The 26,352-nt window shown below is 38.1% G+C and overlaps 1 protein-coding gene across 3 annotated transcripts in view; it reads right to left on the bottom strand.

The window, feature by feature from the left end:
- Positions 1 to 26,352, bottom strand: part of Pli (E3 ubiquitin-protein ligase pellino) — a 221,366-nt gene that overhangs the window by 45,518 nt on the left and 149,496 nt on the right. For all 3 annotated transcript variants that reach the window (XM_081730255.1, XM_081730254.1, XM_081730256.1), the window contains exon 3: positions 9,754 to 9,883. In XM_081730255.1, the coding sequence (XP_081586381.1) occupies positions 9,754 to 9,883 (130 nt within the window). The remainder of the gene's footprint in view (positions 1 to 9,753; positions 9,884 to 26,352) is intronic.

The following is a 26,352-nucleotide window of genomic DNA, read 5'->3' as shown; positions in this document are numbered from 1 at the left end:
AATACTCTTTCTAATACAGGATATATTTAATTACCATAAAAGAGTTTTCAAGGTAAGTGTGTAAAGTGAAGATTTTACTTGTTTCTGCACTGGGGCAACATTAAGACATGAATCTATAGTTTTAAGCACTTGGGATCCGAACCACATGCGTTTCCTCCCGAGTTTCCCATACCAAAGATGAGGATTGTACCAATTTAGCCACATGAGGGTCCATGCTTTAGGCTCAAGTACTGCGCACACTTATCAGTTAGCTTTGAACATCTTTGGGAATGGTCTTCATCTAAAGCTTCTCACACAGTACTACAGTGAAACATTCCTCTAACGACACTTTTCCTTCGGAACCAGAAAAAAACCTATTGGTTTCTACGTATTGGAACATCTGTAACCTGGATAACCCTTTCCCTTGCATCTAGATAACATAGCTGGAATTCCAAGAAAAGGTGATTGGTAAGGAGCAGAACTGATTACCTATTTTCATGAGAAAATAACGATGAAATTCTGAGAACAAGTGGAGGGTGTCGGACGAGTGGCTAGCTATATTTAGTGTGAGAAAACTGGTTGAAAATGAATGAACGAAGAAAAAGTTACAGAAGAGAAATGCTGTTGTAACTGACTCTTCCACCAAAAATTGACATTCTCCTCTAAATGTTGTTTTCGTGTGTGTGTATCTTGCTTACTGTGCGTTCTACTGTTCAAGTGTTAAATGTGTCAAGTGTGTCAAGGCATAGAGGTCGTGAATGCTAGCAAGTGGAATTTTACACCATTCCTCGTGCAAGGCATCGGCCAGTTCTGTGAGAAAGGATGGAGGTGGAAATCGTCGCCGGAGTCGTGTTTCCAAGACGGACCACAGATGTTCAATTATGTTGAGATCTGGGGATTGGGCGGGCCAGAGGAGGTGTTGAACTTCATCCTGATGTTCCTCAAACCACGCTGCAACAACGCCAGCTGTGTGAATGGGTGCATTATCATCCTGGAAGATGGCGTCATTGTCCGGGAACATCCGGACCATAGGATGCAAGTGGTCTCCTAAAATTGCGACATAATCGTTGGCAGTGATTCGTCCGCTAAGTGTGACCACAGGACCCAATGAAAACCATGATATGGCGGCCCACAGGATCACCGAGCCGCCGCCATGTTTCACAGTTGGGCGGAGACACTGAAGATCATAAGCTTCTTTGGGCGTTCTCCACTCATAAACACGGCCCGTGGTTGGGAGTAGGGTGAAGTATGACTCATCCGACCATATCACATGTTTCCAGTTCTCAACGGTCCAAGTTGCATGGTCGCGGCACCATTTGCGGCGTGCGAAAGCGTTATGGTCCCTGATGAGCGGTTTGGCCCGTGCAACACGACCCCGTAAGTTCATGTCATGTAATTCGCGGCGGACTGCGATTGTCGAAACAGGGTGGGGGAGGTGCTGATTGAGTTCCTCCGTCACTTGCTCCGCAGTGGCACGACGGTTCTGCGTGACAATGCGCTTTAATACCCGGCGTGACCTGTCACTCATGATTTTCTTCCGCCCACTGTTCCGCTTCCCCGATGTGGTTTTCCCGTGTGTTGTGTAGGCCGTCATCACCTTCGGCACTCTCCCACGCGACACACCTAACACAGTAGCCACTACCGTCACACTCACTCCACATAACCGCGCACCAACAATTTGCCCTCTTTGAAAATCTGAGAGGTCTCCCATTTTACACTACCTCCGTCTGCTGCAGCCACTGGACACTGCTGTTCCACTGCGCCTGACGTAGTATGAAGACCGACCTAACACACCACCACCAGCGGTCCGGCGCTGCGGGCGCCACGACACCACTGCCAACCCATACATCTGACGTGTTGCCAACTACAGGTGTTTCCATTTTTCTGATCACCATCTGTATATGTTACTGCATGAAGATACTGTAAAAATATTCAGCAATAGCAACACGGTATGTAAGTGCTGTTCTGCACATAATATAGTGAGCGTATTGATGATGCATATAGTAGTGTAAGACCGAGGTGGCTCAGTGGTAGGTATTCACTTCTGGTGCGTGGGATCCCTGGTTCGATCCCAGCTCACGCCAAGTTGACTTTGTGGTGGACAAACACTGTGTATGTGTCTTTTCGGGGATTCTCCCGTTTTCTCCACCATTTCATTCATTCCCACCATCATCGTCTCCTCTAGCCTACACGATAAAACCATGACATATGAAACTGGAAGATTTCATGTAGTAGTGTAGTGATATTGATTACGTAACATGGTTATTATAAAAATCTACACCATTATCTTGGATGCCCTTCTAATTTGCATAGTTTTCGACGGAACCATAGAGGGGTTTCACTGTATTTATACAGTAACTTCAATCACGTCACACAATATTTTTATATTCAAGTCTACAACAACAACAACAACAACAACAACAACAAAAAAAAAAAAAAATACACGCGATAAAATGGCAATAGGTTTGCATCTTCTTATTTACGTGTTTCTTATTAATTTTGAAACAAACTATGTTACTAGGGTTGATTTAACATTTTTTCTTTTAATTTTTATTCTCCAGACATAAAAGTCAATCACCATGTCGAAGGAGTATGAGAGCAGCGTAATTATGGACTGTGAGCACAGCGAATTGCTAAGGAAATTGCGTACTTCAATGAAGTACAGTTCGAACCAAGTGTTCGATACTGATCCTAAAGTCAACAAATCAGCAAGGAAAAAGCTTAAAGTATAAAAGGATCTGAAGTCCAGATACCGTACACATAATCAGTAAAACATCAATGAAGATTCCTGGAAAGTCAATGCGTTCCATAGTAAAAGAACTCAACGTGTCGGATTCGACGGTTTGCAAAATTGTTGCTGAATATATCAGATACAGATTATATGTTCTGGCAAAAGGCCAGTTTATGGTACAGGAGACAAAGTAAAAGCGGTTCGAAAAAGCAACGAAATTATTATAGACGTTACTTTCCATTTTATTTATACAGTTACATAAACATGGCCATTATTTTTAAATTGTTCGAAAAGTTCTCTATTTGTTGTAATAATAGCCTCGATTGAACTTCGAAATTTTGAGCACGCTTTAATGAATTTTACCTTAATCCTTAATTGGGTTAACAAAATTGAAAAATCCCAAAGAAGTTTTCTTTCAGAATGAGAAGAGTTTGTTCGCAAAAGCCATTAAACTACCTTATTTTAAGCTATAACTGAAAACACAATTAAGGATTAAGGTAAAATTCATTAAAGCGTGCTCAAAATTTCGAAGTTCAATCGAGGCTATTATTGCAACAAATAGAGAACTTTTCGAACAATTTAAAAATAATGGCCATGTTTATGTAACCGTATAAATAAAATGGAAAGTAACGATGTTAAGCGGCTAACTAAATCTCCTCGACTGCTGCACCAAGTTTTACACTTTATGTACCAAGTACATAAATGAACCATGGCCAAATTGAAGTCTTTAGCACATTAGTTTCCGCGAGAGGGTTCCCTCGAGAGAAAACGTCCCTATAATAGCAACAGCATCTCAATGCCAACATACGGGGTACAATATAACAAGTTACTTGAATTCATAGCAACCATTTTTTCTTTTGCTTCTGCTTTGAAACACATTTAAACTGTAGTTACAATGAAAAGTTCGGTTAACGGAAATTCTCATGTTAAAATATACTCCTTTGCAGCCATATAGGATGGTGGTCGAAATATTCTTCATTAACCTATTTTTCCTGTAAGGAGAACGTAAGTTTCAGCTAGTTAAACTTATTTTAAAATATAACATTTCTGTTAATGTTTATTTTACTAAATTTTGCCAATTTATCGCGCTCACCCTATATTTATCTGCATTGTATTGCATAACCTTTTATATATATATATATATACACACACACATATATATATACTTCAGAACTCTTCTTTACTTCACAAATTTGCTGACATTCCAAAGCACTTCTCTTGAGTAATCTGTACTTTATACGGATTAATGTCACCATTTGTAACCCTTAAAAGAGTTACAGGTTGACAAGGATTTAGCAAAGTTCACATTAACACTAAATGGCTTCATTATTGAAAGAAAATTGAGACACTCAGACCTTTAAGACTGTAACTAATCCAATTTTCCAATTTGGGGAAATATTTCTTGTATCGGGATATCACGCCACTTACAAGCTCAAGTAACTGTATCACAAAGAACTACTGTACAAAAGTATAAAGTAAGCAAATCTAAGTGTATTCTTTGTTAATAATAATGAAGTACATATTACGTAAATCTTGTGTTTCTTGTCAATCATAATGAAAAACAGGTTATGATGAAGAATTTACTGTTGTTAAAATAATCTGAAAGAGTTACTTTTATTGATATGAATGTTAATGTACGATGTAAGTCTAAATGAAGTTTATAAAAGGAATAAAATATTCTTGAAGAAGTACGAATAACTGATGATAGTAGAAAGCGACTAACATGTTACAATTCTGTAGAGACGTGTATGACCAATGATGGATAAAGCAGGAGTGTTAATTGGCGGAATCATAACTGTTAGATCCTAATTGTTATGGTAACATTAAGAATTAATCTCTGATATGTGTGGAAGAATTCAGTAATGGCGGCACAGAATTGGTTTGAAGGTTCCAAGTGTTTTAGCGTAGGAAACGCAGTGGTAATTGAATCTCGGCAAAATTGACACACTTCTAGTTATAAAAATCTTGACCTAGCTAAGTGGTTCGAGAAGAAAAACTACTATTCTATAGCCTTTGAGGATTTAACTTCCTCACTACGTCAGACAGCCTTATACTGTAAAAAATATTGACTTGTGAAAGTGAAATAAAATGAAAGCTTTTTGAGTTTTACGTCCCACGGTTATGCCGGTTAGGCTAAAGGAGACGGTGATTATGAGAAATGAATGAAATGGTGGAATGAAGAAAGTGGGAGGAAACGGGAGAACCCCGAGAAAACCCACGCACACGGTGTTTGTCCACCACAAGGTTCACTTGGCGGGAGCAGGGTTTGAACCCGGGACCCCAAGCACCAGAGGTGAACGCTCTACCACTGAGCCACCGCGGCCCCTAACATGTGAAAGTGAATATATACATTATTACTTTGTGGTATTCTGAATCCTAATCTCAGTGTTCTCTTCACGCTACATTTTTAGATTCAATTTTTTAAATATACTCTTTAAGACACGGGAAGAGGATCTGGTAACCTTATAAATATTCTGCTGGTCTACCGTTATTGTCTAATTTTCACAAATAAATGGGCTAGAACTAGCATTTGGACAGAATATCCATATTTAGAGACTATCCTATAATCGGAAGCACATAATTTTGATTGAAGTTCAAAATGATTGTGAATATTATTGGTATGAATTAGGTAATTAATTATTCTTTACGAATAGATTTCGATTTCGACAAAGCTAATTTAGGGGTAGTTTCCAACAAACTGATCCAGAAAAGGGGCTATCAATCTTCATGAAGCAGAGAAAGCATTTAGTTATGTTATAATTTTGAGAGAATCCATGTCTGGGGTACTTTGGGAAAACTGTGAGGACCGTCTGGAAAGCAGTACCGGCTCGCGCAGTGTGTATTGCTAGCAGGCCGAGTGGCAGCCATTCAGGATAAACTAGTCTCAATTACCTGTATGCTCATTGTGTGCGCAGGTTTTTCTGTGTATCTTCTTGTTTTAGTGAATGTTAGAAATGTTTAAAAAAAACAAAAACAGTCACTGCCTTCAGGAGGCACAATTAATGCTGACGTACACTGTGAAGCACTGATGAAATTGAGCAGGCAAGTTGAATCGGTGGTAATATGTTATGTAGTGCGCGTGGTGCTCCTCCATGGCAATGTCAGACCTCATATTCCTAGCAAAAAACAGTTTCAACGATATTGTTGCCCATCCACCCTACAGTCCAGACTAGGGATGGCCACAAAGTTCCGGTTCCGACGGAGCCGGTTCCGCGAAAAACCGGTTCTCGGAGATCCGGTTTTCAGAACCGGTTCTGGAACCGGTTCCGGACCTGGAGCCGAAAACCCGGTTCCAGAACCGGATCTTAGGAACCGGTTCCAGACCTGGCTCCGAAAACCCGGTTCCAGAACCGGATCTTAAGAACCGGTTCCAGATCTGGATCTGAAAACCCGGTTGCAGAACCGGATCTTAGGAACCGGTTCCAGATCTGGATCTGAAAATCCGGTTCCAGAACCGGATCTTAGGAATCGGTTCCAGATCTGGATCTGAAAATCCGGATCCAGAACCGGATCTTAGGAACCGGTTCCAGACCTGGATCTGAAAGCCCCCAAGGACCCGTAAAGGAAGCACAATGTTCACCTTCAAAAATAATGCAAAGAGGACCATGCACTTGTGCCTTTCCCGCCCAGACCCGCTTGTGCCCCCAGAAAAAAATTTGGTCCACCAGTGGGTGTTTAGCGAAATGAGTTGGTCAGTTTGCCTGTTTAGCCAATGAGTTTGCCAGTTACCCACTTTATTTAGCCAAATGAGACAAGCTCCCGCCGCCTGGCGCCTTCCTGTCGCTTCCACCATTTCATCTAGCATTCTGTTCACAGCTTGCCAGCAGCTCGCGTTTAGCGTAGGGATGGTAACAAAGTTTCGGTTCCAGCGGAACCGGTTCCGCAAGGAACCGGTTCTATTTTCAGAACCGGTTCCAGACCTGGATCCGAAGAACCGGTTCTAGACCTGGATCCGAAGAACCGGTTCCAGGCCTGGATCCGAAAAACCGGTTCCGGAACCGGATCTTGAAGAACCGGATCCGTTCAGACCCGAAAACCGGTTCCACCAGGAACCGGTTCTGGCCATCTCTAGTCCAGACCTGACTCCTAGTTTTCACTTTTGGAAAAAGAAATAGAAAGATTTCGGGAGAACAAACTTTCACAGTCATGAAGGCAAGAAGAGGTTATTTCTTTCCTCAAGAAACTGGTAGCGGAATAATATGACACATGAAAACTCTCACACGGCATGGCATGCGTTAGCATTTAAATGATGATTATACTATACTTTTTTTAAGTTTAATGTCCCAAGATACACACCAAGGCAAAGGAAGACAGTGATAACGAGAATGAATGAAAAAATGAAAGGACCTGTTATCTGCTTATTTGTACTGGGATTGGGACCCTATATTCTACAATGGGTGCCATGCATATGCCTTGCTAATAGATTTTCGTGTATCGTGTCCTAAAAAACTTAACCTACCTAGGTATATACATATTCATACAGTATAATCATATGTTATAATAAAGCAACATGTAAGAGGATAAACTACGGCAAATGTCGACCACGTGGTAAAACAGATTACGTATATTTCTGTCAATTTTTTACCCATGGATAGGTACAAGCCGGACCACACAAATCTACAGAGGTATACAATCGAGTAGAGAGTCCAATTTTTACTTTTTGACAGCCATGCAGTGTACAATGTTCACACTACGTTTGCAGTCTGTTTGAAAATAATACAAGTACCGCAACTGCGTTTGAAAGAAGAGCAACGATACTACTTTATTAGCAACTGTTTACCTGTCAATGTTTCACATTTGATAACAGCGTAAAAAATATGTTATGGAAGCTCATGCAATGAATAAGAGCGCAATTGCCTTTTCATTTATGCTTTATCAAGGTCTAAAGTCAATTTTAATAACATTCAATATACTTCAAAATGGATACTAAGTCTTTTGAGTTATTTTAAGGACATGTTACTGGTACCTAAATACAAGCTCTAAATAATATACATTATACACGACCTAAATAGGATTAGAAATTGATTAATTTAGCTTAACTATTTTATAAGGCTATAAATAATAACATCAAACCGCTTTAAGACCTGATACATTTATTTTTGGTCTATAACAGCAATGGAATATGTAAGGTTCCCAACGGGGAATATTGGCGTTTCGAATAATCGAACAAATTGTGTGAAGTAACTGATACAGAAGGAATACACAACGAGCGTCTCAAGGGAAGATATGTGCTAGTCGACTTTAGAATATCTAAATATATCAATGCCCACACAGAAATTTCGAGATATGTAAGACATACAGATGGTGATCAGAAAAATGGACACACCTGTAGTTGGCAACACGTCAGATGTATTGTTGGCAATGGTGTCGTGGCACCCGCAGCGCCGGACCGCTGGTGGTGGTGTGTTAGGTCGGTCTCCATACTATGTCAGGCGCAGTGTCCAGTGGCTGCAGCAGACGGAGGTAGTGTAAAATAGGAGACCTCAGATTTTCAAAGAGAGCAAATTGTTAGTGCGCGGTTATGTGGAGTGAGTGTGACGGCAGTGGCTACTGTGTTAGGTGTGTCGCGTGGGACAATGTCGAAGGTGATGACGGCCTACACAACACACGGGAAAACCACATCGGGGAAGCGGAACAGCGGGCGGAAGAAAATCATGAGTAACAGGTCACGCCGGGTATTAAAGCGCATTGTCACGCAGAACCGTCGTGCCACTGCGGAGCAAGTGACGGAGGAACTCAATCAGCACCTCCCCCACCCTGTTTTGACAATCACAGTCCGCCGCGAATTACATGACATGAACTTACGGGGTCGTGTTGCACGGGCCAAACCGCTCATCAGAGACCATAACGCTTTCCCACGCCGCAAATGGTGCCGCGACCATGCTACTTGAACCGTTGAGGACTGGAAAAGTGTGATATGGTCAGATGAGTCAACCTTCACACTATTCCCAACCACGGGCCGTGTTTACGTGTGAAGAACGTCCAAAGAAGCTTATGATCTGCAGTGTCTCCGCCCAACTGTGAAACATGGCGGCGGCTAGGTGATGCTGTGGGCCGCCATATCATGGTTTTCATTGGGTCCTGTGGTCACACTTAGCGGACGAATCACTTCCAACAATTATGTCGCAATTTTAGGAGACCAATTGCATCCTATGGTCCGGATGTTGTTCCCGGACAATGACGCCATCTTCCAGGATGATAATGCACCCATTCACACAACTGGCCTTGTTGCAGCGTGGTTTGAAGTTCAACACCTCCCCTGTCCCGCCCAATCCCCAGATCTCAACATAATTGAACATCTGTGGTCCGTCTTGGAAACACGACTCCGGCGACGATTTCCACCTCCATCCTCTCACACAGAACTGGCCGATGCCCTGCACGAGGAATGGTGTAAAATTCCACTTGCTACCATTCACGACCACTATGCCTCCATCCCACGTCGCATCAAGGCTGTTATGAAGGCGAAAGGTGGCCCGACACCATATTAATCTGCTAAGTTGCAATTTCGTTCAGGTGTTTCCATTTTTCTGATCACCATCTGTATTTCCACCTTATAGATAATGCCGAGTTCGAAAAATTTCGGCATTGTATAGTGAACAAAAATATAATTATTGCAATGTAAGTAGACTTTTCAATGACGAACCAATGGTTACGTACTATGTGGTCATCCCATAATGATTCGTGTAACGCGATTTATCAAGTTCGTTTCAGATTCAAAATCTTAACATTTTGTTCAAGTGATGGATTCCCATATGCCATGAAAAACAAGGGAAGGATAGTAATAAATCTGAATAACCTCTTCCAAGGAGAGAGAGAGATTTAACAAATTAAATTAAAAAGAATGGAGCTCTCGTAGGACTTACCATGTTAGTCTCCATATTTCGGAATTTTACTTTCAATTATTCCTACTACTCCTTTCCCCTTCTTACACGCGTTTATTTATTTATTTATTGTGCAAATAAATGTTGGCTTCGTGGTTTCGCCATTAGCTAATCCATACTTTATCCCTGCATTAATTATAATATATAAATAGAAAAGCATACCTGTGAGGAATGTGGCGTCTTGACAACATAATGCTTCGATCTTTTTACTCCGTTGGAAACAGGTCGTTTATATAATACAAATTTACTTCTTCTACGACCTCTGTCTCCAGCTGGTAAAAAACCATTGTAACTGCAAGAAAAATTAATTGTAAGTGAGTACATGTTTTAGTCATTTATTAAAGAATCAAATAGCCCCCAAAAATATACATCTTACAGTTTTAATTAAACAAAATTTAACCTGAAGTGTAACAAGTATGACAAATTTGAGACATAGGTTTTAAGCCTAATATACATATGGTTACTCAGGCACTCTAGATAAACAAATGAAGTGAATTAATTCCGTATCAACTGCCGTCCAGTAACAAGGGACGGCACACTGATGTAATGACCTTTAAATTAATTAGACGTTACATATGACTCAACCGGCTTTCAGATCTTTAAAAAAAAAAAAAAAAAACTGAAAATTTACAGTATATTCATAAAAAAAAAACAGAACATCCTATGAAAATTTACAGTATATTCATAAAAAACAGAAAAACAGAACATCCTATGAAAATTTACAGTATATTCATAAAAAACAGAACATCCTATGAAAATTTACAGTATATTCATAAAAAAACAGAACATCCTATGAAAATTTACAGTATATTCATAAAAAAAAACAGAACATCCTATGAAAATTTACAGTATATTCATAGTTACGTACTTGCTTTTTGCTGAAACATCAGAAATGCCCATATACTAAACCATTTTTCCCATATACTAGAATAGCTGTGCTTTTGTTTCAACGTTATAGTCATAGATCCAAATTTTGTTACTTGTTACGATGTGTTTTAAGAAGCTACCGTATTTATCTGCACAATTCAAAAAAAATCTTCACAAATTTCCATATGGGTTTCTTTCTGTTCATTTGTTGACAACTGCGGAACGAATACTGCAACAACACTATTTATGTTCAGTTTTTGAACTAAAATCACATGACGAGATTTAGTGATTTCTACGTCGACTACTGCTACGTTCAGCGAACGGTCGAACGAGATTTTTCTGTACAACATCGTGCACTTTCTAAACGTGAACGTAATCACATGATGTTGATAGCAGTTCGGGTTTTGCCTGGTCTTCGATGAATATTCTTCCTGTTTTGGAACTCTGAAACCACTCATAACACTGGGTCTGACTTTACAGTATTCCTCGTACACTTTCTGCAACATTCTCGAAGTTTCTATAAATGTATTACCCAATTTGAAACAAAATTTGATGCATACAAAACTGAATGCAAAGCTGCTCTTCTTAAGACCTTCATTTTCGTAATAATATAAAATCTCCCCAGCACTTTTCTCCAACGGTCACAGTCTCAAAGCGACGCAAGCAACAAGGAGAAAGCTAAGGACAGATCTTCTATACCTTTTTATCAGATAACATTAGACCTATAAACACGAAACCTACAGTTATCCCATGGATCTCTCTATTTTGGGGTACAGGCTTCGGCGTGGGAGACCCGGATTCGATTCCTGGCGAGAGATCACGTGGTTCGGATCCGAGATTAAGCTGTAGATATGTCTTATCTAGCCTCAGTGCTGAAAGGGTTACTAAACTAAAGCCTGTAACAAACATCTTGGCATTTCAGCTAAACGAATAAAACGCAAGATATGACGCGACGTTGCCAAGTGATAAAGGGGTGTGCTATGGCTAAGCTGACAAACTACAGCGTGATCAGGTGACCGAGGATAGACGTGGACGTGTACAAAATAAACGTTGTAATACCGCTAACTACTCATTTGCTAGCAGCGTTTAAAGGGAACTTGGAGCGCCGCCTTCAAATGCCAAGATGTTTGTCACGCCGTTTAATTCAACATACCAACAAAACCCACAGAATGTCTTTGCAGCACAATAAGGCATGCTCGATTTTTGCATGTACTCCAGTGATAGGTTACCAATTACAAATACGATTATTTTGGGAAAAGTTTAAAATCTTTCTATTATTTCCTTTCCATATGTTGTGTCAAAGCATAGGATATGCTAGAAGAAAGTCCACCTACTACAGTTCAAACGAGATGTAGTAATATTACTACAAAAGAATGTCACAAGATTCAGTGAATTTCCTGCCAAACCAACTGCGATCGAGTTATTAAAAAAACTTGCATGAACGCTAATTTTGACATGCTGAATAAAACTGAAGGATAGAGGTCTAAATTTTTTCTGCCCTCACTAGAACATATGCTTGTAAGTGATAACGTATTTCCTTAGCACGTGATTCACGGTTCGATCCCGACGGAAGAACATATGACTTATATCCATGTGTCATACAGTCGTGCAGAAAAGGGAATTTAGTTAATTTATTCTCCCTGAAACGTTTTGTTCATGGTTCCATCATAGCCTTGCCAGATACCATTGATACTCTTTTTACCATCAATAGCATATTACTAATAACATTATATCACCTTATTTCTTACAATTAATAGCAAGAGTAGCAGGGTATTATACGGTAAACACTGGAACTGAGCAGGGTATTATACGGTAAACACTGGAACTGCAGTATGATTGCGTTTGCATAATTCTTAGTACAAAAATTTACAGATGCAATCATCAATATGCAAACAGAAGTAAATTTACGAGCTTCATGTTGCATGAAATTTTCAGCAATTTTAATGATAAACCTCAAATTTACTTATGAATTATTTATTGTTTGATAATATAAACGTCCTTTATCCAAGAGATCCATCCTAATATCTTTTGGAGTGCTTTTCCAGATCCCAACCACAACTAAGGTCACGCACGAATAGGTAACAATCAAAGCAACTTGTCGTTGTACAACAGGTATTCATTCCGTGTGGAAATTGCTTGTTGTGTCAACTCACGCTCGCTATTAACACGCACTCTCAGGTTTGTGGACTGAAACACAGAGATGCAAGAGTTGCCAACCAAAGGTATTTTTAAAATTGCTAGAGTAATATTTAATGGAGGTAATGTATCAACAGACGAAAAGAATTTACACGACAAAAACTGAAAATACTATCTTGGATTTCCCTCCTCCTCATCTTCGTCTGCAAAGCTATTATGAACCAGAGTGATGTACTGGAACTAATTCTCTACTGAGGGAGACAATGAAGAACGCTTTTTATTTTCTGTAGGAATAATACAGATGAATAGACGCAAAAATGAGGTGAGGAAAAATTTATCATAGAATGCAACGAATACAAAAAATTGGCAAGTTCCTGCAAAATAAAAGCTTCTAGAGAAGAAGCAAGAAAAAAAATTGTGTTACCATATAATACCCTGCCATTTATACTACTAAATCCACGAACATCGTGATGTCCACTACAAACGCACGTGATTTGGGATTGAACCTGGAATCTCTCCTACCAAAGGTAAGCGCTCTACCGTTACGCTCCCGTGTATATATGTTAAGAGGAATAATCACTGCCAAATTAAAATACCGTTAATTTTACAGTAATGATGTGATATCTTCAAATAGATGAAAGATAATCGAACTATGGAACAAGAGTGAGCTAAACAATATTATTTTGCAAGAGGTATTGTTAACAATTCATCTAGTAGTAGAGGTCTGAACGGGCCGGAATTTTTAGCCCAAGCCCGGCCCAGCCAGTGAATTTATAATGTGAGGCCCGACCCGAGTCCGAAATATGTTTTAGCATTTAGGCCCAAAGCCCGGTCCGAGCTCGTGTGTAATAATCAAATGAGTCCGAAATAAACCACAATTACAGAAACTTAATAATTAACGCAAAATTGTACTTTTATTTACAGCAATTAGAGGTTTAATTGTACAGTTGTGTTTTAAAAGTTCTCCAGAAAGAACGGTCCAATGAATATCGTTGTACAGTGTATTTACAAAGTTAGGCCCAAGCCCATGGAGACTTCTACCCAGTAGCTTTCCGTTTGCAGCCATTTTGAAACGCGAAAATAAATACCGATTTTATACATGGCTGGAAATCGAAAGCAGATACGTGAAAAATGAAATGAAATCTTTAAGTTTTACGTCCGACGGTTATGCCGGTTAGGCTAAAAGAGACGGTGATGATGAGTAATGAAGGAAATGGCGGAATGGACAAAGTGGGAGGAAACGGGAAAACCCACGCACACGGTGTTTGTCCATCACAAAGTTAACTTGGCGGGGGCTGGGATCGAACCCGGGACTCCAAGCACCAGAGGTGAACGTTTTACCACTGAGCCACCGCGGCCCCTTCATGCGAATTGGAGTGTGACATCAGCTAATAATAAGCTCGCAGTACCCTGTTACTAAACCTTCAGGGAGAAATCTAATCATTCATAATTCATTTTGTTCGTACTTATGGACTATTATGAATGATTAGATTCTTCTCTGAAGGTTTAGTAACAGGGCACTGCGAGCTTATTGGTTGATGTCACACGCCAATTCAAGTGACGCGGACTACAGTGTCGAATCGTTTTCGCGGTCATGAGATGCACAGTGAAATTTCTGATGCTGATTAAATCCAAATTCATCACCGCAACTTGGGGGAGGGGGAGAAATTTATATATATATATATATGACTCATATCATTGTCGAGTTCATGGTTTCCGGGGTCGATGAGTCCAGTGACACTTCCGATCCAGTTTACATCCAAATTCAGCGCTGCAACTTAGGGAGAGGGAATGGGAAATACATAAAACTGATAAAAAATAAATCATATCGAATCCATAGTTTTCGGGGTCGCTGAGATGAATGGTGACACCTCCGATGCTGTGCCCCGCAACATGTAGGAGGGGGAGGGGATATATATATATATATAAGATCGAAGATGGCCGATATTAGTCTAATCCATTGTTTCCGGGATGCTGAGATGAGCAGTGACACTTCCGATTTGTATTTTTATTTTAACCCAGCGGAGCGGGTAATCGATGCTAGTACCTTCTATTTGTCAACAGAAAGTGAGCAAGCCTGTCTGCAGCGGGACAACACAAAATTTCACAGATCTTAAATAATTCAGAACACACAAGAAAACTAACTGAAGCAACACCGAGCACACAATCCAGACCACGTACTCTCGGGGATTATTACTTTTTTCAATCCATCGCTCATTTCCGGCGCTCGCGATGCTTCTGCAACCAAGAGGAAGTGAAAATTACAGTGCAGAAAACCTTTGCCTTGAAGGACAAGAACTGGTTTCGGCGTGGGATCAAAAAAGCGGCAGAAAGATGGCTCCCGACTCTCTATACTTCGAGTGCAAGGCAGCTTTTGCTGTAATGTGACGCACAAATTAAATAACCGAAATATCGAGAGAGTTTTGACTCGAAACCTGAAAATTCCTAAGACCACTGTCTACTTCTACTACTACATAATTTGAGGGAAACTTCAATTGCCTACTTTTGTGATTATTTAAAATATGATTATGACACGTCTAAAATTCTGTGTTGCCATGAAGAATCGAACCCAGATTTATGCGCACAAAAGCACATTGAAGTTGTTAAATAAGAAAGGAAAAGTAAAAAAGATAACAATCTTTCTGTGCATTAGATTAGATGATACCTACTGAAAGTCATTCTCTCTTAAGTAATTTTTTATAAACAGAAGGAAAGATAATCTTCCTGTGCATTAAATTGGGTGAGATGACAAGTATATAAGGTCATTATCTTTAATTCATTTTTTATAAACAGAAAATCCTATAAAAAGAATTGAAATAACAATCGAAAGGGAGGTAGATAAACATAATGACACTTTCAGAAGAAAAAGAATGTTAACAGTTAGCACCTCTGCGCGGAACGTGTGCGAATCAAGTACTTTCGCATGGTGCATGGAGAGCAGCTTCTGTCCTTCAATGGAGAAATTACATATTTTTGTTCGACCTTCATGGTGGTGCGGGAAATGGTACATAGCAAACACTCCACGCTCTACCACTCACTCAGAACTAAAACTGTAAACGACTGAGCATCCAGGAAGGATGTCTCCACAAATCTCTGAAAATTAGTGTAAAACGTACAACTACCTTTAACAACAAACGATTGGCGATTTACACGAAACAACACTTCCTCTCTTTGTTAATGGTTATTATACAATCTACTGTTATCCTCAGGGTCTACAGAAACTCCAGTCAGTCTGGATGGCTCCAGAGTATGGACTCAAAACCTATCCAGAAACTTCAGGAAAAGAAGATTACACGATGAACCTCAATAACACTTACCCTTATAGTCATATTGTGGAAAGCTGACAATTCATTGTCAGTAAAAGTGTATCTGAGGGCGGATTTTTGTTTCAGACTCTTTCTGAACTTTTCCGAATCAGATCTATAATTAGTAACTATAGGTCACCTGAAGAGATTGTTTGATAGGTCGTTTCAACTCACTCAATAAGAGAGATTAGAGGCTAAAGTATACTTTGATGTTAGAGAGTTTGAAAGTATGTATTGTTCTGTGAGCATTAAAGAAAATTGCCTTTAAAATCCAAGTTAGTAAGGCTACGCTGATAGGCTGAGAGATATAGGTAAGTATTTGTGTGTTGGTTTTTCCAAAATAAAATCATTAATTACAAGATGAACTGTACTGTTTCCATGGTAAGTAGTGATTTAAGGAAATGAAGACTGCACAAGGACAAATCAGTTACTAGGAGAAACTGGAAAAAAAAAAAAAAAAAAAAAAAAAAAAAAAAAAAAAAGACCGATGTAAGTGATTTGTCGCGAGAAAATTATTCCTTTTAATTGACTGGATTGATGAAACATGATTCAATGAGGGAAAACCCAAGTTCTGTCTAAGTTTCTAACATCTGTATTTAAGTTTGATTTTGGTTTTAAAGTAAAACGTTTCAAACACCTTTTGGTAGTAGTTTTTAAAAAATGCATTTTACAAGATTGTATTCCTTGTATGTTTGTTCTCTTTTCAATGCTTGGGTAAATTTGAAATCAGACAGACAAGACATTTTCGCGGTTTCATGTGCTCTTTTCATTCTTTCAGTGCGTTTCTTTAGTTATTCTTCTGTAGTTCTGTGTACAACCCTATTGACTTGGCTTGATAAACTCCAATACAATCTAGCGATTTTGAAAAGAAACTTCAGCAACCCTTAATAACGTTTCTGCACTTGTTACTAAGGCTTTAAAATATGGTCCCTGAATATATTTTTGTATACCAACGCGATAATATTTGAATATAAAGATAATTCAATCCATTGTTATCGCTTTTTGATTTTTACAATTTTCAGGCTGGGGGATGGCTGTTATGAAATGCTCACATATTAAAGGGAAATGTTGTGAACATTTTATTTGCAGTACCTTTATTATGACGACATAAAATATATTTCGACATACAGCATTTTAGTAAAGGAAATCTCACGAGGTCAGAACTGCTGGATAAACCTTAGCCCGAAGTACTACGAAATCTCTCTATGTCAGACTGCAGCTCAAACAAGCGAAAAATGAGAATATATTTCTCGTTGATTAGATAAGTTCAACCTCGTGAGCTAGAGCTCGAGTTTGAACCTGATCTAACGTGAGCCAGAGCCCATGCGAGCCCAGGTTGCAAAATAGCCATTTCTGGTGCTGACCACCAAGCGCTAGAAATTTATTTGAACGAAGAAATTCTTCGTAGGTTGAAAATGTGAAAGTTTATGATTTTAGGCATACACCATGAAATCAATATTGAAAGTAAATTGTATGTATATTACAATTTTATCGTCATTAGTTTCCAACTCACTTGTGTCTCAAGTTAGAGATGGTTATCGACTTGTACATCACTACATGTATACATCTATATACATTACGCAATTTAAAATAATCAAATTAACACTTTATTTAATTCTTTACAACTTGAAGTTAAAGTATAACAATAAAAAAGCTAAATAACACTGACATGAATATTCTGATCGCAACACTGGTTACGAATTACACTTAATTAGAATTCTTGGTAATCTTATAGCCTGTCATTAAATTTTTTACTGCTTTCCGCACAAAGGAAAAATTACGGATGTGACGGAGTATCATCACCCTACCATGTGACCAACAACATATATTATTATTCCATTCTTCATATTACACCAATATTTAAAGTGAAGCCTACTTCCTCATTTTTCTTTATTTCTTCAATGGAAGTGGTTCTTAACTTAAGGGAATTTATGTCACGAAAAAGAAAGGGTTCTTCCTTAATGTACAAAATTAAACTTCAAAAAATGATGTAATACAACATGCGAATGTAGAAATTAATACAAAGAAACTACTGTTTAAAACAAAACATTTTACACAGTCTATTTGCATTGCTAGCGCTCGGCATTCCGTTGGAGACTAATCCTTTTAAAATTATTCAAATGGATATTATTCGAAGAATCCATTATGTCACAAAAATAAATAAATATCTCCGCTGACCCAGAAATGGGAAGCAATTGGGTAGATTATATATTATATCGGGTGTTCTAAAAATGGCACCCATGCACAAAAGAGCACTATTCTTCAAGTCAAAATAAAGTGAAAATATTATATACTGGTATACCCTCCGGAATCTCTTTCAGTTGCTATAGAGAATCGAAAGTTTCACTATGTACCAACGTCGCATATTAACTTAAAACCATTAGCATTGCTCTACGAAGTCATCACACAGTTACATCGATTGTCACGCTAATAAATGGTACTATTCGGAAACAATTGATTTAACTATTTGATGGATTGGTAGATCTATTCTGTGGTTCTTTATCTGTGGCGTTGCTACATGGTGCAATTCATGTCTATAGACAAGGACTAAAGGTATATATATATATAATTTATTTTTACTTGTAGAACAGTGCTCTGTAGTCCGTGGGTGCTATTTTCAGAACACCCGATATATACAGGATGACTGGTAATTCGATGCATTCCTTGGAAGGGGATATTCTACAAGTACTCTGGAACATTTTCACCTATATGAACCGGGGGTCTCAAATCAATACTTTTGAGTAATTTGCACATGTGTAATTTCTTTGAAATTTGCCAGCTAACGATAGGTGCGCGAGAAAGCTTTACCATCACTCATTTCCACATATCGTAGAGCTCTGAAATTTTATGTTTGTTATTCTGCATACCTATGTAAATCATGTGGTAACGTACAGCTCATAACTCAACACCGTTGCTGTCTTATACGTCCTCCGAATGTGAAGTAATGTGTAGTAGTCAAAAATCCATTACTAAACTACTCGCGTGGCAACATTGCAATAGTACTTGCCCCTAGTAAATGATGGCATGGTTGGGAAGACGTGGAACGAAGATGGTGTGCGGTCAAAAGAAAACGCGAAATATGACGAATTTCATACCCAGGGTCATGCACCTGTGTGGCCAGCATTCGAGCAGTGAACGGGTGTCTTGTTTTGCACGTGGACGACATCTTTTTTCCGTATGTGATACTGTAGGATTTCACAGACTCCCGCAACGCATGCAGCAGTGAGACGCAATATATCCTGGTAACTGTGCTACGCTTTGCCTGGAAAGCAAGTAGTAATATCCCATGCTGATCTCAAATAAACGTGATCATTTTGGTCACGCATGGTTGAACACAGTCTTCCTTTGGTGGCGGTATATCGGTGTACGCGATCGCTATTTATTTATTTATTTATGCATTTATGCAATGGAATGGATCAAGGAAGGGTTCGGACTTCTAACTCCGGGGTCATATCAGTCTTTTATATGGGTCTAGGATTTGTGAAGGAATGACTCTGGCCTTCTCGAAGATACTATCCCAGCCTTCGCCTTGTGGGAGTGAAGAAAACCAGGAAAAACCTAGTCAAACCAATGGTATCGTGCCGATGTATCACCACCAAAAGAAATCTGAGCGACCAAAGTGATGATCAAGTTTGTTTGGGATCGGCATTGTTTGGGGTGTTAATACTTGCTTCCCAGGCAAAGGATACCACAATTACCACGATATACTATGCCTCATTGCTGCGTCCATTGCGAGATTCTGTGAAATCCCAGAGTGTGGCATACTGAAAGAAAGGTTTAGTAACAGGGTACTGCGAGCTTATTATTAGCTGATGTCACACTCCAATTCGCATAAAGGGGCCGCGGTGGCTCAGTGGTAGAGCGTTCATGTCTGGTGCTTGGGGTCCCGGGTTTTCTCAGGGTTCTCCCGTTTCCTCCCACTTTCTTCATTCCACCATTCATTACTCATCATCACCTTCTCCTTTAGCCTAACCGGTATAACCGTGGGACGTAAAACTGAAAGATTTCATTTCATTTTTTCATTTTCGCCAAAAAGCGACATTGGCCCTTTTAGACCCAAGCCACAGATACATACAAACACACATTTTATATATATATTGTATGATGTGAAATCGAAGATCTTATTTTACTTTTATAAATCAATTAATTAATCAAAAACGTTTAATATGCACAGACCAAATCATCGTGAAATTAGTTATTGTATTAGCTTTCAATACACTGATATTGTTGCACATAAGAGGTTATAATCGATTTGATGTGCACGTTCCAGTATTTGGTGGGTGGTTAGTGTCTATTATATAACTTTCATGTGTAAGAGTAAGTAAGTACTGAACGGAAATACAGTAACTGAAATTCCCGATGACCTAATCAATGCTTATTAAACGTTTTTGATTAATTGATTTGTGAAAAATAAAATGAGATTTTCGATTTAACGCCCTATGATTATGCTCTTTAGTCTACAGGAGACGGATGATTCATAAAGGTGATTGTTAGAGACCGGATGTTAGGCAAAATGCCTATTCTTTAATATTAAAGATATGATAAAAATAACGTTTTAAAGCTTATATGGAGAGTTATAGTTTCAATTCAAACCAATTTTATTTTGCCTATTTCGCCCCTTCCTGTCTAAATAATTACTTTAGTGACTGATGTTGCCTATTCTATGCATTTTCTTCAAAATAAGTGCTGTTTGTAAAGATAAAAATGCCGTTAAAACTTTGAACTGCTATGTGTACTGATGAAGTGTAAAATTTGGACTGTTGTGTAATGATAAAGTACTGTATACAATGTATTTTCCAAATATACATGAAATACATATCAAGCTTTGTTCTTTTATATGCAATAAAAGAAGATACTAACAAACAGTTATGTTCCTATATTCTTTCAAAATTATCTATGACTTGAATTTATTTTTAAGTTGTATTGAGTATTTATCTTCATTATTTCGAGTTACATTTTAGTGCTTATTTTTAAAATTTTAATTGCCTATTTTCCAGGTTTTTAATGCATAAATATCCGGTCTCTAGTGATTGTCATGAAAGAAATGAGTATGTGAAGAAACCTCGATAAATCTACGGACATGACTTAGGATCAAACCACTGATTCCTTGCACCAGAGATGAGCCACTGTATTCCTGAACTGACTGATTTGTATTTACGTTCTTCGTCAACAGCTCGGCTATATACGACGAGAGCTACAATTTACAGTGGAATCGGAAATGCGTTCGGTGCTCTCCTATGGGGAATCGATCCCTATATCTTATGCACCAAAGGCACACGAAGTAGCCACTAAAATACGAAGAAGCCTTGCTTATTGAAAGTTTGATGTCCTATTTTTTTTTTCGGAAATTTGAATCTACAACCATGAATTCCAAAGCCAACATCCCAATTATTTGGATAACAGACCTGTCTTAAGAATCTAACGCATATGTTTTGTTTGTCTGAGAAGTATTTACCTGTACAAAGATTTTTTTTAACCCGCTGACTAGCCTACCTTTTCTTTGGTTTATCTCTACCACGTTTGGCTTAATTTTTCCTTCTCCCTTGTAAGAAGTACCAAGATAGCACTTGCCGGGTATCAACATTGTTATGGTTTCTTGAGTCCCCCCCCCCCTCTTTTCTTATTAGCATGAACAGGTCAAATTCAACAGCAACCTATTATGTAAACAGACTCAGTGTTAACACAGTTTCCGGCATTGTGTGCAGCTAGCGTGTTATTGCTAACAAGCTCGAATAAATTTTCCCACCACGCCGAGAAAGATATGAATCTCTAATATTCGTATTTACAACAAAAATAACACTGCAACAATTTACTTTTCACATAAATTGTCTGCATGAAAGCAGAACTGTTCATCACTATAAAAGATGGATTTCTTGCTGTGCAATCAGTACCGTACTTAAAATGTGGAACTACAGTCAAAATACCACTCATATTGGCAATCTCCGAAGTATGCCATCCAGGTTTTACAAAAGTTTAGAGCTTAAAGCTTAAGTATTCATTTAACGTTAGTATTACAAATTTATTAGAACCGTTGACCAGGTGGTGATTAATTTCTCAGCTTCATTTCCTTAAAGATATTCATCCCCTTATGTCATATTATTTTATAATTATGTCCAGTGCTCATAAAAAGAAACAAACACTATCCTAGTTAGTGATGCTTGATCCTTGTATTTCTATTCCAAAGAAGCGGAGAAATGGTCTGTGACTTTCTTTCACTTTGAATATTGACATGTTGTCTATTAAAGTCTTAAAAGCACGAAAAATGGAATTTTGTACTTTCTATGTTTACTTTTACTCAATATTTGTAGATATGGTAGCAAAGCCAAGTTTTGACAAAACAAATTATTATTACATTATATCACTTACAATATCCCTACATAGTAGCCTATTATAAATTAACACCATCTACCTTTTCTTTTGTCACTGAAGAACTTCAAAGAATAGTAAATTTTTAAGCTCTAAGCACAGAGAAGATTTTTCAGATATATTATTAAAAGTGCATTAAAAAAGTATAAATTCTTCAGTCTAAAAATTCTGCGAAAAGTACTTCATAAAATTTTAAGTTGGACTGAAATTAAATGTTTCATATAGATTATGGATCTGGCCTCGAAATATTCGAGCATAATCAAAAACAGCATCATAATTATTACTAAATTTAAATTTACTATGAATAAACCACGTTGGATGATTGTTTCAATGGAACTTTTCACTTTGTCAAGAAATGCCTAAATTTTATAATTGTTTTAATAAATTAAAAATACTACGAGCAGTAGGGATCTGTAGAAGCCATCCCGACCCGTAAATTGAAATTCTCTGCCCCAGTCTTAATCCGACTACTTTTCGAAGGAGTATAAAATATACTCTAATTAAATTTTAAAAAAACTTACTAACGGCATCAAATTTACAAGGAAAAGACATGCAATATCAGGCAAATATGGTTGTATATTCTCAAATGTAAGGGTCAAATCCAAAGCGCTCAATACCTCGTAACTCTGAGACCTTTTGTTCAGAGAAATGAATTCTAAGGCATTACCTTTCATTTTCAAATAAAAATTCCATTTTTAACGTGGGCCAGATAACGTTATGTAAAATATAGATACTTATGCTATCTCCTTTATAATATACGTACGTTATAGAACGTTTAATCATTGTATTTATTACGGCGAAAAAGCATGTGGAAACATGTTTCAACTTGTCTTGGCTTTTCATGCGCAAGGTCAGTGGCTTTCCCTTCCTGTGAATGTATGTTCAGTATCAGTTCTGCTTAAGAGTTAATACTGTACAGATTCTTGTATTAATAAGAATAGTAGCTAGGCATACGTAAGTAGACTGCTCAAAACAAAGTGATTCCAGAATTCAACTATCATACTTTGATTTAAACCAAAAGTTTTCTTTTATTATCTTTTGAAACAGGTAAAAAGCAGCCTTTCAGCTGACATGCAAACGTTGGCACTACTAAGAAAATCAACATATAATATTAATTCAAAGTATAGTATTTAATAACTTGAAGTGCTTGTCTAGGAAACACTATACCATTGTATTAATGTTACTTCCAAGGTGCTTTCTTACTCTTGGAATCGTATTACGGGAGCTTGTACGTAGCATTTCCTTTTCACCGGTTTAATATGACGTTTACTAAAAGATTTGATACGTTCCTTGTGTCAGTGCATTTTAAATGCAATAAAATCTCCGGTCACAACGGATATATACAAGTTCAAGTTTTCAGTACTAAATATCTTTTATCTTATAAATTGTTAGAGACAATGTAAAGTATACAGAATACACGGAATGACTGACAGAAAAGTCTTTAAAACAACGCTTTTATAAAATGTATTAAAGACATTTTAGTGTGGTGAAATGAAGAAATTTGACTGATTGATTATAATAGATTTACAGCGAAAGACTTCCGTGATATCCAGAAAAACTTTAGTCTTCAACCTTAGGAACAGCGCCCAACGCTTCTAGTCTTAGTTTAATTTCTTAATTTTTTCCCTTATAATACATATTATAGAACATCATTTTTAAAGGATTATTTTTTACTTTTATAAGACATTTATAAACTCAATCACTTCTTGATTGAATCTTTCAAACCTCTTGATATATTAAGTTAATAGAACGCCTACTCGTCTGCAACCAACTAAGCATATCAGGATTTGGGTTGTATAAGCAGCAGGAGCACGATAAATATTCCAATAACTAATTTTACATGGAAATACTGTATTGTTGTTGTGTTTACGTATCTGAATAAAATATAAGAGCTCTAGCTAGCATGAAAGTGCTTGAAATTAAAGCTGCACGATTTGCCTCAAACAGAGAAGTAACTAAATAAAAGCACTGTAAAAATGGAATATTTCAAAGAATGCTCAGGCGTCATCAATTTTGTTTAATCTCTACATTAAAGTATCAAAACAAATTAAGAACACACCACAGCCTAGTCATAAATGCTCATGAAGAGAAAATATGCTTCAATTTGCAGACTATATCTTGCTGTTGGCAGCTAGGGAGAAAAAATTAGAACAATCTAAATGAAATGCAAGAAGTGCTAACAGCAATTTAAACATGGATATCGAGAAGACCAAAACAACAATTGTGATGCACAAGAAAAATGAAGATTAAAATACATCACATGATGGAAGAGACGCATGAACTACGTTACCAAGAGAATAAAATACAAAGTAATAATGCGTTCAATCAAGATTTAAAATTCAAAATAGCTACGGTAAGGAAGATATTTGAAGAAAAACAAGTTTTTAACAGGAAATACACAGAACTTTAGAGAAGGCTGATGAAAGCAGATGTATAGATATGAAATATGGAATCGTAGAAGAGGGAAAACGGAAGCCTTCGAAATGCAGTATTATAGAAAAATGTTAACAATTAGATCGATGGACATTGTATCAAATGACATGGTATTGGAAATAGTAGAAGAAAGAAAATATACTAAGAACGTTTCGGAAAGTAGAGAGAGGACTATCAGACACATTATGAAACGTGAAGCAATTCCGCTATTAGCTATGGAGGGAATGGCAGAAGGAAAAATAACCACGGGAAGACTGTGACAAATACGTGGACCAAATAATAAAAGATCCAGGGAAGAAAACGTACATGGAAATTAAAAATCCGGCTGAAAAGAGGAAATAATGGAAAGCTGCGTCCAACCAATTGTGATTGCTGATCCAAAAAGGAAGGGGTCATTTCCAATTGGTCTTGGAACAACACCGTATACGCAAATTCCAACGTACTTTAATAATAACAAAAACTATGGAACAATGTTCCCGCCCAACTTCCAAATCTGAAGGAAATTACTTTGGAATATCCACTACTGATGGGTCTACAAAAAGAAATGAAAATGAAATGAAATCCTTAAGTTTTACGTCCCACGATTATGCCGGTTAGGCTAAAGGAGACGGTGATGATGAGAAATGAGTGAAATTGTGGAATGAAGAAAGTGGGAGGAAACGGGAGAACCCCAAGAAAACCCACGAGCACGGTGTTTGTGCACCACAAAGTCCACACGGCGCGAGCTGGAATCGAACCAGGGACCCCAAGCACCAGAGGTGAACGCTTTACCACTGAGCCACCGCGCCCCCATGGTCTACAAAAAGGTCATATGGTTTACATTGATCGATCTGGCAACGTTGCTGTCATCTGTGTAGTTGTGGTAGAAATATGAAACTGCTATCATTAACATTATGCTTGCAGTGCTGTAGTGTCGTGTTCATGCTAATTAAATGACGCTGAAAGTTAACTGTAATTGAATTATTGAGAAAAGTACATCCTGGGTTCATTCCGTAGCAGTCTGCATCAACGCACTGCAAAATAAGGACACTTGCAGGACAGGAGAATCCACCATCTCAACATGACATGGTCAGAGATTAAATATGGCGCAGTCTATTTTTGCCAACCACAACCCTTAAGTACCACATTACTAAATATTAAGGTAACCTGCCACATACTATTAGAAATACACTTATGAAGGCGAAGTAGGAGGATGGAAGACTGTTACATTTGATGAGGACTACGTTTACCTCACGCATAATGGTATAATTTGGACAACTTCGTGCCGTGACACCGCTACTAAAGGAAGTACCAAGTTATAGGCTGCAGTAAAGCAGCAGACTGGTTGTCACTGGATCCAGTTACGAAGAGAATTTGGAGGTGAACAAATACGAAGTGAAGCTGAATGCTGCCTACTTACGGCAATCCATCATTAGCCCAATCCATCTTAAAGACATCCCTCTGTTGTACGCACCCAGGAAGAACCAGATGCGGATACACAGGGACAAAGTATCAACCCATTTCATTCGATTTTATCATCACATGAAGCAAGAAAAGGGAATCCGTGTTATTTCCTTCACAACACTGAAGCCAGCCGAATTGATTTCCGCGCATTTGAACTATTAGTAGACGTCTACAACATCGCCCTCACTCTGTGAAAAAGGGAGGGATGATA

This window comes from Thermobia domestica, chromosome 11 (assembly GCF_964235325.1).
Source record: "Thermobia domestica chromosome 11, izTheDome1.hap1.1, whole genome shotgun sequence".
Classification (NCBI taxonomy): domain Eukaryota; kingdom Metazoa; phylum Arthropoda; class Insecta; order Zygentoma; family Lepismatidae; genus Thermobia; species Thermobia domestica.
Note: the sequence above shows the minus strand (reverse complement) of the source record. Positions and strands in the feature narration are given on the sequence as shown.